This window comes from Lampetra planeri, chromosome 12, assembly GCF_965212315.1.
Source record: "Lampetra planeri chromosome 12, kcLamPlan1.2.h2, whole genome shotgun sequence".
In the NCBI taxonomy this organism is placed as follows: Eukaryota; Metazoa; Chordata; class Hyperoartia; order Petromyzontiformes; family Petromyzontidae; genus Lampetra; species Lampetra planeri.
The window spans coordinates 6522352-6537181 of NC_136118.1; the positions used below are offsets into that span (position 1 = coordinate 6522352).

The window sequence follows — 14830 nt, forward strand, 5'->3', positions numbered from 1 at the left end:
GTTGATTTCATCGCTTCATCTCCTCGCACAACCTTTCAACACGTTCATATCCTCGGCTGCCACTTCCCATCATGTCTTGACAATCGGCCATTATCTCTTCTGCTCATGCCCACTATTTGTAACATGTTGAAATATGTAATTAACCTGCGTGTCTTCTCGAATTCATGTTCCTTATTATGTCTTGCAATATAGTTCTAAACACACAAGCACGTCTATTTAGCTCCATTGGTCTGCGCCAGGGCTTCATTTTGCATGGAATATATTCTGCCCCCCGCCCCCCACAGTATATGTTGGTTGGGGTAAATATTTGCAGGAGCTCAGTCCCAGACAGCTCTGGTTGAAATTAAGTCCTTACCTACTCATTGCGTTGTCACAATTGACGCAAGGCGGCAAGCACGATGTTTATACTCGTCTGCTGGGATTTCATGCGATTTAAATTTTGTCATTGCACCCTTAACGTATACTGTGACATAGTGGGTTCCCATGCAGCTCTGCAGCCAGCTGCTAATACGGTAGCATCTTAAAGCAATTACAGCCCACATGCAGTTTTATTCTCTGCATGCCCACAGGATTACGCCTATATAAGCTATTTAAGGCAGATGATGCACGCTGACAGGCTGATTTTAGGAGATGGGGAGTTGGTAGCTCTAAGATTAATGCGGCCACGCTCTATAATGCCCAATGCGTTAAACATGCCCATTATTAAGTAGTTGATTGCACCTATGCAATCGAGGGTGTTTGGCATTTTGGAGATTGAGCTGCACAGTGTAATTCGGCGAGGTATAAGTTCAGAAACTATCGCCAAATCTCGGAAGCTAAACAGGCTGAACATAGTCTGGATAGTGTTTGGATTGGCGACCATCACATGCATGAAAACAGCTGTCAGAGGCTGCTGCGAGACGACATTAAGGGCAGCAGACAGCAGTGCAGCAAAAATCCAAAAGTCTCCGCTCCCGACCTTCACCGATCTGCACTGACAACGGGTGGTGGTGAAATATGGTCGAATAACCCCCATGACAAGCAAGGTGTGGTGGAGTCTTTGTCCAGCAGTGGATTGACAAAATGTCTGTACAGTCCTCAGGGCCGGATTAAGGCACGGGGGCTTTAGCGGCTGCAGCCTCCGCCAGCTCCTCCAGCTGAGATTAAGTCAAACGTTATTTCATTTGTGAATGCTGAATTTGATTTGTTGTGAGCCTTGTAAAAAGACGTTTATTTTTTTAAATTTAACTTTGTTTTCCTTTTGAAAATATTACTGGGGGCCTCAAAATCTTAATCCGGCCCTGGCAGTACTGTGTATGTATACTCCTGACAGCCACGATTCACTGTCGGATGTAGACCTCCCCCAAGTCGGCTCCATGCGAGCTGATTTCACGGTTCCATCTCCTCGGTAAACGTCATAGCCGTACATGTATCCATTCAGAATGTCACACAGGTACCCTCCCATCATTGCTGTGTCAGCGTGGCGGAATTCTGATTGATAAAACACCATGTCCGAAAGAAAAATAAACCCACACGAACGAAGAACGATGCACTAAATCAAATTGGACCGTCATCGATCAACAACCTAACATTTTTAGGGTCGCATGCCGCAGTTCTTTCCATTTAATTAATTTACACATTCGTCTAACTCCGTTCCTCCCTCGAGACCGTTTTTACCCTCATGAGAAATCACCTGTGGGACGACTCGTGCTGAATATTTGAGGGCGCTGTAGCATTAAAAAAAAACACCGGAGGGAATGTTGCCATGGTGTAATGGTTAGCGTACTGGATTTTCAGCCCAGATGGGATTCGTTCTCCCGGAGCGGCAGTTGTGTAAGTTTCTTAAAGGTGCCCGCCCCTATCTGTCCAGCAGAGATGTTAACTACATTGCCTGGTATACAGGAGGTTGTGGTTTCGACCCTGACGCCTGTATATTTGTAATTTGCATATTATCCCCGTGGTCGCGTGGATTTTTCTCCGGGTCCTCCGGTTTTCCCCTCTACATTTAGAAACATGCGTTTAGAGTATTTGGCTGATATTAATTTCCACATAAGCAACTCTGTTGAGCTATCATCGATCGACAAATTGCGTGTGATAGGCAAGAATGTTGATACACCGACCTCTTGAAAGACGTCTGGCCAGTTGTGGAAGAGTTCGCCAAAATATAATCTCGAGGGGCTTTGTGGCGCTCCCTTTACTTGAGGCCATTTCGCCAGCAGCGGTGTGAATTTGCATTCTAAAGCAATGTTCCGTACATCACACGCACTATTTAGTATAGAGCACTTTGGTGCGTTTTCAGGCTTACCGCGTGTTGTGTGGCATTATCCCTGACCTTTGGCACCAAGTGCTAAGAGCTTTAACACAACCACGAAAACATACGCAGTTCTGTAATGTGTATTTATGTTGAACTTCTTTCGCACCGTACGTAGCCAACTGTGCTAATCGGAGGTGCGGAGAAGGACAACAAACAACACACAATTCAGTAGTTTTTTTACCGATTTATATTGTTGTCACCATCATAATCTCAATAGCCATTGTTTATCCACTTCCAGATGAATGCCTCTCGACGTATTGTATTGTACAAGCGAACTCTGCCCGTTCACGCACCACCATTCTCACACCCACCCCAATTGGTGTCACGATCAACCAACTTAGCCCATCATCGGCAGTGTTTAATTCAGCCCAGTCTGTACGAGTCAATGACCAGCAAAATATTTCCGCATCCGCTCCACCACATCCAGTATAACTCTCACTATGACTTTGGCTCATAGGCAGGTTCAATCAGCAGCATGTTTTTTTTTCTTTAACAAGCCTGACTGCTAATGAAAAGCAGAATATTTAAACCTGCTAATAGTTTCCTTAAACCAATTCTGCTTGATAATATTGGTCGGGAAAGCCAATAGGCTGATGGACTGAAACGTATGTATATTGTGCAGAGGACATAATATAGTTCGGCTTCATATATTTGTGTCCTTCCTGACCCGAGCGCTTGGAATCCATGGGTGGAAAAACCCCGATTTTTCCAGCGGCAGGCATCGGGTTTTTTTCTTTAATACAATTAAACCCGATTTTGGGGAATTAAAACCTGGTTTAATGAATACGAAACTCTGATAGGCTTAGGCTGCTTCCTCGTCGGTGCTGCTATCGTACTCGGGGGGCCATCGGGCACGGTGTAGTCGTAGAATGCGGCGGGCAGGTTGGTCTTGATCAGGGGTCGGCAACCAAAATAACAAGAAGAGCCATTTCTTTCCAATTCGGTACAAAATTCAGTATTTCAAGAGCCGCAATGCATCTATGTACAACGTACATATCGTCAAGAAGCAGCCCCTAAAGAGCCGCATGCGGCTCCGGAGCCGTAGGTTGCCGACCCCTGGTCTTGATGAACACGAGCTTCTCCACAATCGTGGGCGCCAGTGAGTTCCTTAGCTTGGAATGGATGAAGCCCATCGTTGAGAAGTGCGGTTCTGAAATTAGAACCAATTAAACCGGATTTCTCCCAATCTCAGATGATCGGGTTTAATATAAAAAGACAATTAAACCCGATTCTAAAAAACCCGACTGTGCCACCCTTGTTGGAAGCGAACGCCGGGCGTTATGTAAAGGAACGTCGAGAGCGAGGCGGGTGGAGAGGGGGCTAGGGGACAAAGTCGCTTACACGAGGCTCATCCCCGAGAAATCGTGCAAAAAAACATCTGCTCGAGGCGCATCGTGTCGAGCGAACGAGCCCCCCCCCCCCGTTCCTTTGCGCAATGTTAGCCGATGGGGGGCGCAATAGTGGCCGATGGGGGGTGGAGGTGGTGGGGGTTGCATTGCCAGCGAGGGGCGCGCACGTTCGGGGTGGGTGGAATGGTGGGGGCATCGTGGTGGTGGTGGGTGGGGGGCTTGGGTATAGAGGAGGGGGACGTGCTCGAGCACAGGAGGGGACCGTGGTTGGGTCGGTGGATTGATGGTTGGGTTGGATGGGCTGGTGGTGGTGGGTGTTGGACACGGACGCCGCGTCGCTTTTAACACTTTCGCTGCGCGGAGTGAGGCGGATAGCGAGAGGGGAGCTGCAGAGAGAGAGAGACACACACGGACAATCAATACACAGTGAGACACACTACACATACATACAGCCAGACATGCACACTCACACACACGCATAGATAAACATACACGCAGACACACACACCGACCGACGTACGCACATGAGCCGGAGATGTGAACGCGGCCGGGCTGCGTGCGCTCCGGTCCAGCTTGTGACGCCCGGCGGAGCGCGGCGGCTCAGCGTGGGGACTCTGCCACCGCTGCTGGTGACGATGTCGCCTCTGATGCTGCTGCTGCTGGTGGTGCTGGCGGAAAGCAATGCTGTCAGCGCAGCCACAGCAGCCGGTGCTGCTATCTGGCGACAAGGGGAACTCACCCCCCATTCATCGTCAGAAGCGGCGGTCGTGCCATCAGCGGCACCAATTCTCCGTCGGGATCTGCCGGACTCTAAGCCAGGGGCTCCCAAGCGCCCGCGGCGCGTGAGAGCGTTGCCTCGGCTGCCTCTCGGAGTGCCCTCCGTGCGGGAGACCGGGGGCGTCGTGAGCAGCAGCTCGTTCGTGCTGGCCGGAGACGGCTCCCACAATCAGGCGATAGTCCACTGGACGGGCGACAACAGCAGCGTGAGTGGCCTTTTTTGCCCATGTGCGCCAGTAGTGAGGCATGCGTGTGTGTACCGGGCGTGTGCGCAGGGCTTTAAAACATTTTTATCAATGAATGTTGCTCGGTTCTTTGTCGCATGTCTAGTCATCTGGAATTGAATACCTCTTTTGCTGCGCACATCAGCGTTGCTATCGTCCTGTCGGAATATGAAGTCTTCAATTCACCCAAGCCTCTGAATTGCCCTTTTTGAAGTTTAATTTGTGCGCGTTATAAATGTAATCATGAATGAATGTACGATAGACTGCAGTCGGTACGTGATTAGTAGCCACAGGCAAAGTGAAACTGTACGTGGTGTGTTGGGAGCAGAAATATTTTTCCTCGTTGCCGACTTGGCTGAAATAAAACCCTGACCGTGTTTCATCTGCTTATTCGAATACATATATAGGTAGTTAGCTCTCGCTCTGCCCGTGTGTAAGGGCTGTACTGAACATTCAGTTTATATAAGGAATAGAAAAGATCATGACTTGAGTGATTCATGTAAATTACGGTATACAGTAATGATGTTTCATCAGGGCCAGAAAGTTGAAATTTGGTCTACTCTTCGACAAAAAATAGGAAAATCACAGGAAATGTTCCTGGCAGTGAAGGAACAACTCGAAACTCAGGTGGTGGACTGGTTGGAAATTCATCAAAACTGCCTTAAAATGTTTCCCGATGACCTGAAAATGCAGACAGTTGGCATTCATATTGCCTGAAGATACGGAAAGTCTGAGTTGCCCCTTAACTGCCTGAAGATTTCAGAATTTTAAACATTCGAAAGTCAACATTTTAGGTTTCTGAGTCTCCCAAAATTGCGGCAGAGGTTTATTGGTTTCACTCAGGGCAATGGTCAGCCGTCACGTTCTAAATTGCATTAGTCTCATGTTAAGAGTTTGCAAATATATGTATACCAAAACCAGAAGGTTGGCGAAGGCTAATTAGTGGAGAAGTTTAGTCTACAAATTGTATTTCAGTTCAAACTTTAGCAAGGGCCGACTTAGCCCATCATCAGCATAGTTTCATTTAGCCTGGTCTGTACGAGTCAATAACCGCATCCGCTACACCACATCCAGTATATCTCTCACTATGACTTTGGCTAATAGTCACTTTAGTATACCAAAAACCTGGAAACTATTCAGTGAGAAATTGAGCCCTGGCCATCATCATTTTCATCATTATCTTCTTCTTCACATATCCTAATGGGGCGGGTTAAATAAGCGCAGACAGGTGAATGGCTCCATCCTCTATTCACGGGAAACAACGTTAAGGATTTACACATTTTGGGAACTTGACATATCCTCCACTGACTGGGGATCTTGAAGATGAGTACTGCTCAACAATGCTTATTGGTGGAAAGGGTGGGGGACGTTTTTTTATTTACATGACAGCAATGGGAGCAATAGCCACTGAAGTGGAAACTCGTGAGGAGTTGTGCCAGCAGCGTTTGCCCATCATGGGAAAATGTTCAGATATGCGCTTTAAATGTAGACTTATAATAAGCGTATTGTTAAGAATGATACGGAACCACATTTCCAAAGAATTCGTTTTGCATATTCGCCTGCCACCAAGGAATTAAATAATTTTGCTTATAGAATTAGAGGAAAGAAACGAATCATATTCATTCTCTTTATTTTAACTCATGTGGTATTGGTCACGGGAAACCACGATAATGTCATGAATACATGCATTTTCAGCAAAAGCAGCCACCCTGCTTGATTAATGAAGGCCACTTTGAATTTATAGAGCATTATTAATCGCCTGCCTGGGTAAATCCATGCTTTTTCATTGTTATTTAAGAAAAACATTTTTAAACGTTTAGAAATAACGATCAACCTTAATTCTCATAAACAATTAAATTTCATTTCCTTACCTGTAGCGTATGTTGGTGATAAATGGTTTAATTAAAACTGTTTTTTCTCAATATGTTATAAATAATCATGTGATCTTTATGATCCTGCTGTATGGCTTATTTAACATCTGTGCAGAATTTATCTCGACCGGATTTAGGATTTTAAAAGTAATCACCCAGCGCTATATTACATTTCTGTGTATGAAAATAAAACCATTTGAAACCAATTACAACAATGGCATTTTTATGAAGATATTGCCAAAAAATATGGGTTTCATATTTCTACGTGTTTTTCTACAATTTCAAGAATGTAAACAATTATAGCAATCTGTACTGAATTCCACCTGCAACAGCATCTGTAAGGCGCTTGCCTATAGCATCGAAACCGTTTGGAGGAGGCTTATTTAAGTAGTCAATCATCGGCTGTGATAAATCTACTGCTGGATGGAGGCTCCCCAAGCCATTGCAATATCCTATGATCCTGCGCCGTAATATTTAATTTGGTGCCTACACATGAGCTGATTTATTGGCTCCATCTCCTCAATGGATGGACTCTCGGGTGGTTATTTAGCTAGTAATCGTTTATTTAAAAACAACATTCATGACTAATCTTAAAAATTGTCTATGACATGCAATAGTGTCTAAACATTTCGCATGGGGGGGGGGGGCTCTTCCCCTTCTCCCCCCCACCCTGCCCCTGATGAGCTTCTGGCTGGAAGTATAGAGACGTGATATATTTAGATTTATATATTTTAAAGTACCTGCATTTAAAGATGGACCACTGATGGTTACAGACGTAAATGGTGAACACTGTAATCTCACAAATTTACAAGCAAGACACGTAAATAATGACCTAATTACTGGCTGGAGGTTGCCTGTATAGGCTGTAAATCCTGAGCGGCCTTTGCTACAAGACACTTGTGTGTATTTTACTCTGCATTGTGCAATCTAATCCCAATCCTCAATTATCGTTCATCTTGTGTTCTTTAGCAGTAAACAAAATAATTACACCAATTTGGCACTGGATGAATAGCATTGCATTTTGCATATCAAATATTCTGGCAAGCAAATGTACTGGGTTAATAATCAATTTTATATAATTTATGGTGGTCAGGTAATGGTAGCCTTGAAAGATAAACATTAACTAGGTCTGTGTTAAAATTTGTTCCAGTCACAGTAAATGCCTTTGAAAGCACACAATGGAACTTTAAGGATTATTGCTTCCCATTTGTTTAATGCAATAAACAACACACATGTTTTGGCTTCCTTACAAATACTTACATTTAAGCAATGTTAACCACTGTTTAACGTTTCTATAGATTAATAATCATCGGCCATGGTCAATCCACTGCTGGTGAAGGCCTACCCAAGCTGCCACCATATCTAACTATGCTGCAATGTAATTTAGCAATGAATATATTTCTTAAATAATATGGTATGTGTAGATATCTCTCTTTATATATATGTAGTACGTTGATAATTAATGTACTATATATATAAAAGACAAATTAGCAAAATTATTTCGTGGAATTGTATTATTAAGATGGTTAACAGACTGCATATTGTTTACGGACAGAATTAACTGAATAAAGTTAAGAAAAAAAAGTTTTTTTTATTCGTTTCCGTCTGGCATTTGTATTTAGAATAGGAAGTTATGCACAGGAAAGAGCTGTTTGCAACATCAGCTGTACAGTAACAGGATTTTATTATAGGTAAACTGTGGCACTATTCAATCACGGCAGCTGTGGCAAATGACTAATTTGGGCAGCTTCTTAATACTCTTTTTATGTTTTACAGTTGCACATGGCACATGCGAATGCTTTTGTTAAGTAACATCATTTAATAATATATTGGCAGGGATACAGTGGTAGATTTATGTATTATTATCATAACTGCATGACCCACATGTGACTGATTGAAATCCATGCAGCTGTTAAAAAATGGCTTTGTGAGAGCCAATCATCAAAAAATGTGTCATTTAACTACCACTGATGTGAAGATGGGATATTTCCATGGTGTAATGGTTAGCAAATTTTACTTGCAATTCATAGGTCTACAGTTTATTTCATTCTCTGAGCACGGCAATTGAAATAATGGGCAAGTTTTTTTTTATGCCGTGCCTCTGTTCAGTTTAAATGGGTACAACACAGTAGATCGGCATCTGACCAGCATGGAAGAGCAAGCCAAATGCCCCCTTAGAGGGGTTCTCTAGAGCTCACTATAGTGGAGGCCCAGCCGCTGGCAGTGGCATTTGAAAGAAATTGCACGGCTGAGCCTTTACATTTTACATGTGCAAAAAATGTTTGATGGAATGCAAATTCTTTCGAAACAGGAGTAAATATCATGACCGAATCCATCACACTCACATAACTTCATACCAACGGCTAAGGCTCAAACTAACTTTGTGATTTATTCATCAATCGGCAGCACCAGGTTTTGCAGATAACATTTCTTGCCGTCAAGAGTTCACTATCGTGTAGGTTGTTACGGTTGTGCTACATAACTCTCTGATAAGATTGTCGAGTTGTACCGTATGTTGTTTACCGTGATGTTTGTCATGTCGCTCAGAAACTGTAACCCATCAGAGAGTTCACTATTTGTGGCTTTGATGAAGTACATTGACTCTACAATTCAATTCTGCCAAGCTGAATTATGTGCACTTTTTCCCATGCAGGTCATCTTGATCCTGACTAAATTTGTCGACAGCAATGTGGACAGTGTCACCGACAGCTCTTTGTGGCGGTGAGTAAGACCTGGAATCCCAGATGGCAGGTGACACGACAGATACGCAGAGCGGACCAATGATAATTATTATTATTAGTCCTTTTGCATTTGACGGCACTGACAGCTAACAACGTTACAATTTTGCCATTTCATGATTTTAAAAAGGTTTTTGATGGAGGGACGTAAAAATGTCACTCTAAAGAACATTAGTGATACCAAGTTAATTGTATATAAGAGAATAAGAAAATGTCATTCATATATGTTGACTCTTTTTTAGACTCAATTCTCCACAGTCCTTTGATGGGTGAACACAATGCATAACTATCGTTGACTGTGGGGCTACGTGGTTGGCAGCAGAGGGCAGTGCAGCATAATCCAATGTTGTACTGTACTTATATGCTCCCGTATCGACGTTCCCTACTTTCACCAACTCAGCACTCACCCACATATTGAAGTATTGTCAAGTAGCCACCACGACCTGCGGGGCAGGGAAATGCCCTCATGCAGCAGTGGAGTAACACGATGGCTGTATGTGTGCACACTGTATTTGGAAGAACATTTATGAACGTGAACAGTTGTGCTGTGCTTTTGATCTTCCTTCGGAAGACTCGTCAGGTAATATCCAGTCACACCAATACATTTACTTTTCCCTTCTTTGTTCGCCAATGTAGTTTTCTTGGTATAGTATAAAACTGAGGTGAAGTATTTTATTGCAGGCTTTCACAATTTAACTGTGACTTGTATACTCACGATAATAAACCATTTATTATTTAATTTTTAAGGGCCTCGACGAGTAAAAAAAACAAATAAACAACAGTAAATCATTCATGTGTTTCGTTGTGTTTCATATTATTCACTGTCAAAAAATTGTGCACTTTTACAAACATGCAGCAAAAAAGGTTTTGGTAGCCATAGCTGGAGAATGCATTTGGTAAACCTGACTGTGTCCATGGCTTGTGATTTAGTACCTAGAGCTTAAAGTAAAGCAGGCAAACAATACAGTGCTGTGTAATGAAGAAACAATATGAATGTGAAAAGTGATAAAAAAAAATACTTCTGCAACTCCACTGACCAATGAGCTTCTCTTACACGGTTATGCCCAAAGCCACGTGATAAGTTGCATCGAAGTCAATCAGTGAACGCCTTGTTAACTGGTTCTGCTGCAGTACGCATTGTGTGAACGCATTATGAAATGCAAATTTCATTTCATTGCAATGCAACATGAAAGCGTTTAATTGTTTTTTAAGAAAATAAAATCACACTTCCAGTCCACTTCCAGTCTTCGGTCAAATACGAGTATAGGATTTATAAATGTAACAAAATGACCATCGTGGCTACAGGTGACGTGGCTGGGAGTTATTTTGGCACTTGATTTATAGATCCACGCCGAAGACAGTGGGTGGCTCGTGGCATCCGTTTGGGGAAGGTGAGACTACGCTACATCTGGTTTTTCAGTCTCAGGTGACACGGGCAGGTGGATTAATTGCTAATTGCATTACAATGACAGTGAAATCATCAGTGCTTTTGCCACCAGATGGGCCTATGCAGTCCATGCAGTTTCTCTGAAGAATCGGGCTGCTGGATGCTCAGCACTGATGCATCATTGCGTGTTGCTTTTCCATTCCAATGACCGTGTGTCAATGAATTCACGTGACCACATGAACTGAGACTGGGAAATCCAATGTGGTATGTGGTTCCCTATAACTGGAGTCACAAAACCAACATTGACTGACAAAAGGGGTTAGATATGTGATCTGAATATGCAAACTAAATTAAGGTTTAATGTATCACGTTCGGATACTCATGTGACACTTTTTGTAACCAACACCACGGTTATGGTCGTCTTTTTACATTCGGTAAACATATAGAACACATGCATGTCCAATATGCATTGTCACGTGATGAAGTAGTCTGATTGGCCATAAGGTAGTAAGGGCTTATAAAACATACCTCTTTTGCTGGCTCTGTAGCAGAAAAAGGCTGCGAGCAGGCCTGATCACAGTTGTCCATCCGTGACTTTTTAATGAGGTTTTTGGCAATGCCAGTAAGTATCCCTGGTAAACCTCCAGACAAGTGACTTATTCACATGTATCAAGCTGGCATGGTGGGCTTCTGGGGGGAACGGAGGGGGAGGAGTGGATTATAAATGAAATAAAACATGTTAACTGGAGCCATGCCTGTTTTAAGCAGGGGCTATTGAACAATGGAGAAACGCTAAAGAAGTGGCATCAGGGAAGACCTTTTAGAGCCACATCCGCGCGAAGCACAAAGTGCTCACAGAGCTTCGCAGGCTTTTGTGAATAGCAGAGAACGGCGGGTGTTGTTTTGAGTGATTAATGGAGAAGGGGTGGGGGGGAAGGTGGGGGGAGGGGAGGGGCTGGGATGCAGGAGTTGCTCGTGGTGTTCTGGGCTTGGGCAATCGCCAGCCGGTTAGCCCGACGAGAGCTCCATGGGCAGGGAATCGCCCGGCCTGATCTAACGACCCAAGCCACTTCATTACTGTCAGGGCCACTGAAGAGGCCTTTGTGGCAACATGACGGTGCAAATTGAGATGTCTGCGATGCTTTCTGCGATTCTCAAAGTGCTGTGATCTCAGGGAATATTTTTCCACCAAGTCGAATATTATTTTGCGGAGTAGAAAGAGAAAAAGAATAATATCGTACGATCATTTGGAATTTCAATGAAATAGAAATTCATCATTTTGATGTGTTTTCACATTTGTTACTCGACTGCTCGTGCAATGCATATGTTTAATGAGTGTATGTCGGTCATATGTTTGCGTTATCAATGCAGCATTCATAATCTCTTGCTCTCATTCTTTTCATCTTAAGATGTGCTTTACAAAGTTTGGGAATGGAAATGAATATATGAAATTGTATGACATCATCAGATGAAGGCCACCCAAGTAATCACCATCCCTCACAGATTTGCAATGTAAAAAACAACGATCCCCCATATAACCGTAACAGACTGTTGGGGCAAGTGCTGTTAATGAGCACCTATGAAGGCTGGCATGGCACACGAGGGGTTGGGTGGTCAAAACCACGCCCGGCCGCCTTTATCTCCCTATTGGCGATGTTTACACATCGCACCAGGTACTCATTTGAGGCTGAGTCGACCCAGGGGAGGCCCAATCCACCTAGCACCAGCACATGAGGTAAATTCATAGATCCACATCCTCGGTGGACATTAGCCGGCTACGTTCCAATCACAAATGCTGTAAGGGTGGTGTCAGACATTTAACCATCACCGTCCTCTACGCAGGAGAAGATCGTGGTTAGCAGCAGACAAGATGAAGCAGAAACCGTGCCTGGCGTTACAAGAAAACTGGACACTATCAGCAAATAACGCTAATAAGAATACAGCACCATTGGAACCTCATTTGCCAGTAAAAAATATAATTGTTTTTTTACCCTTCTATCTGGCAACAAAACTGACACCTTTTTTTTACAAGGAGTCATGTTTGCATAGACCACAATACCTGCAGCCATGATGCAAACAAAAAACATAACTCTGATAATATATGCACTGTCCTTGAAGTTGATTGGTCCACACCCAAGACAGCTTTCCTTAGAGCCTAGTCTCACATGGGTTGGACCAGATGACGCCAAAAGGCGCACAACTCAAAGACAATGCACCATCAGAGTATGAGAGCTCGGGGTAAGCATTTATTCCATTGGAACCTCATTTGCCAGTAAAAAATATGATAATTGGTTTTTTACCCTTCTATCTGGCAACAAAACTGAAACTTGTTTGCATTATGGCTGCAGGTATTGTGGTCTATGCAAACATGACTCCTTGTAAAAAAGGTGTCAGTTTTGTTGCCAGATAGAAGGGTAAAAAACCAATTATCAAGAATACAGCAGTTCGTGATTTGATACATTTATTTGTTGCTTGACATGCAGGTGCGCATTAACCCAGGGGATTTAGCAGCTACAGCCTCGGGTTTTGAGGAGCCCTTAAACATATGTAGTGGGTCCAACCGAGTCGCAGACGTTGTTCCTTTTAGAGGCAACACATTTATTTGTAACACGTAACACAAAGGGGTAACTGCCCCTTTACAAGATACAGCCTAGGGTGGTGAGCACCCAGCTAACTACACTATACAGAGGAGTTACAACTACGAAGGGTCGGACCCTCTCACTCAGGTCCGCCGCGACCACGTGTTTGCCTCGTACGCCGTAGAGCTTCCAGCTTGTAGACGTTGAGCTTCCAGCTTGTAGAATGCAGCGACCCCGACTCTCTCAGGGACCCACCTTATATCCTCTCATGGGTCGGGGCCGCTCCGCCCTTGGCCCCGCCCCCTCCTGGAGCCTTCCAGCTCCCTCTCGACAGCTCTCCTCGGACACGTGATCCCCCCCTAGCCCCCCCCCCCCCCACCTGGGGGCCTCTATGTGGACACTCCAGATCACGTGTCTACGGGGTCAACCAGAGTGCCATGGCCCGGGGCAACCCTGCCCCTGGGCTGACACTCTCCCACTCCCCCTTGTGGGAGCCCGCACTACACGCTATTCGTGGTGCCCGCGCTATTCCAGCGCCCACCAAGCCCCGCTAGGACTGGTACCACACCCGCCCACGGGGTGTATGCGATGACGGTGCATCGCACGCCGTGGCCCCCTCAGGCCGACACCATACAGTGACATCCCCGATGTCACTACACATGTATACACTGCCCTATCATAGTTGAAACGCAATGCTGTCTGTAGCAACTATGATGAATCCTATACTGTAGTGTAATTGGGTAATTAAAGCCATGACATCACCATGTGTATTACCGTACTACCATTTTTTTTACTTTGATTTAGATTAAAAATTTGAACATCACATTATAAACCTAGAACTGGAACAACTATGGTAAACAGCAATGGAGTGTTTGGCTTTGGGCATGGTTGGTTGTACATCAACAAAGGGAATCCATTAAATATACTGCACAATGAAAGAGTAGGCCCCAACACTATCACTGCTCTAGGCTGCCATCAAACATAACACTGCCCTAGACATACGGACTTTAAAATGCTAACGAGAGTGCCATTTGTATTTATTCTACTTTAAATACATAATGTATATGATGAACAGACTATTCAAAAGGTATGTCTGGCAAAGACATTCGTCATTATTATGGTACTGTATACATAACAAATGTAACGTATTTTATGGAAATGGAAAAATAACATTGAATGGGTTTAAAATAGGGCTGCCCTGTCTAATCAGTTTGGAGTTATTTGTATGTATTCTAAAATATATTTTCATAACCAACTGGGTGACATTGCACTAGAATAAGTGGCTTGCCAGTTAAAATCTTCTCACAGTTTCTATGCACATGTCCATAGGCTTCAAACACCAGCAACAAACAGCACAACTTAAGATGTAATAGATTGGAGTTAATGTGATCCTTGAATTGATCAAGGTTATATAAGAACTTTGGAAAATGGGTGATATAAGGAAATTCCAAGTTCAGCGCTGTGAGGGAAGAAGCAGACGGGTGCCATGTTGGCGAGATGTTAACTGCCTTGCCTGGTATACGGGAGATCGTGGGTTCAATCCCGACCCTGACGCCTGTACATTTGGAATTTGCATGTTCTCCCCGTGGTCATGTGGATTTTTCTCCGGGTC

General features: G+C 44.0%; 1 protein-coding gene across 3 annotated transcripts in view; it reads left to right on the forward strand.

The window, feature by feature from the left end:
- The first annotated feature begins 3897 nt into the window (after positions 1-3897).
- Positions 3898-14830, forward strand: part of LOC144721584 (VPS10 domain-containing receptor SorCS1-like) — a 79616-nt gene continuing 68683 nt past the window's right edge. For all 3 annotated transcript variants that reach the window (XM_078599315.1, XM_078599317.1, XM_078599318.1), the window contains exons 1-2: positions 3898-4625; positions 9168-9235. In XM_078599315.1, coding sequence (XP_078455441.1) covers positions 4167-4625; positions 9168-9235 — 527 coding nt within the window. In that variant the 5' untranslated portion in view covers positions 3898-4166. The remainder of the gene's footprint in view (positions 4626-9167; positions 9236-14830) is intronic.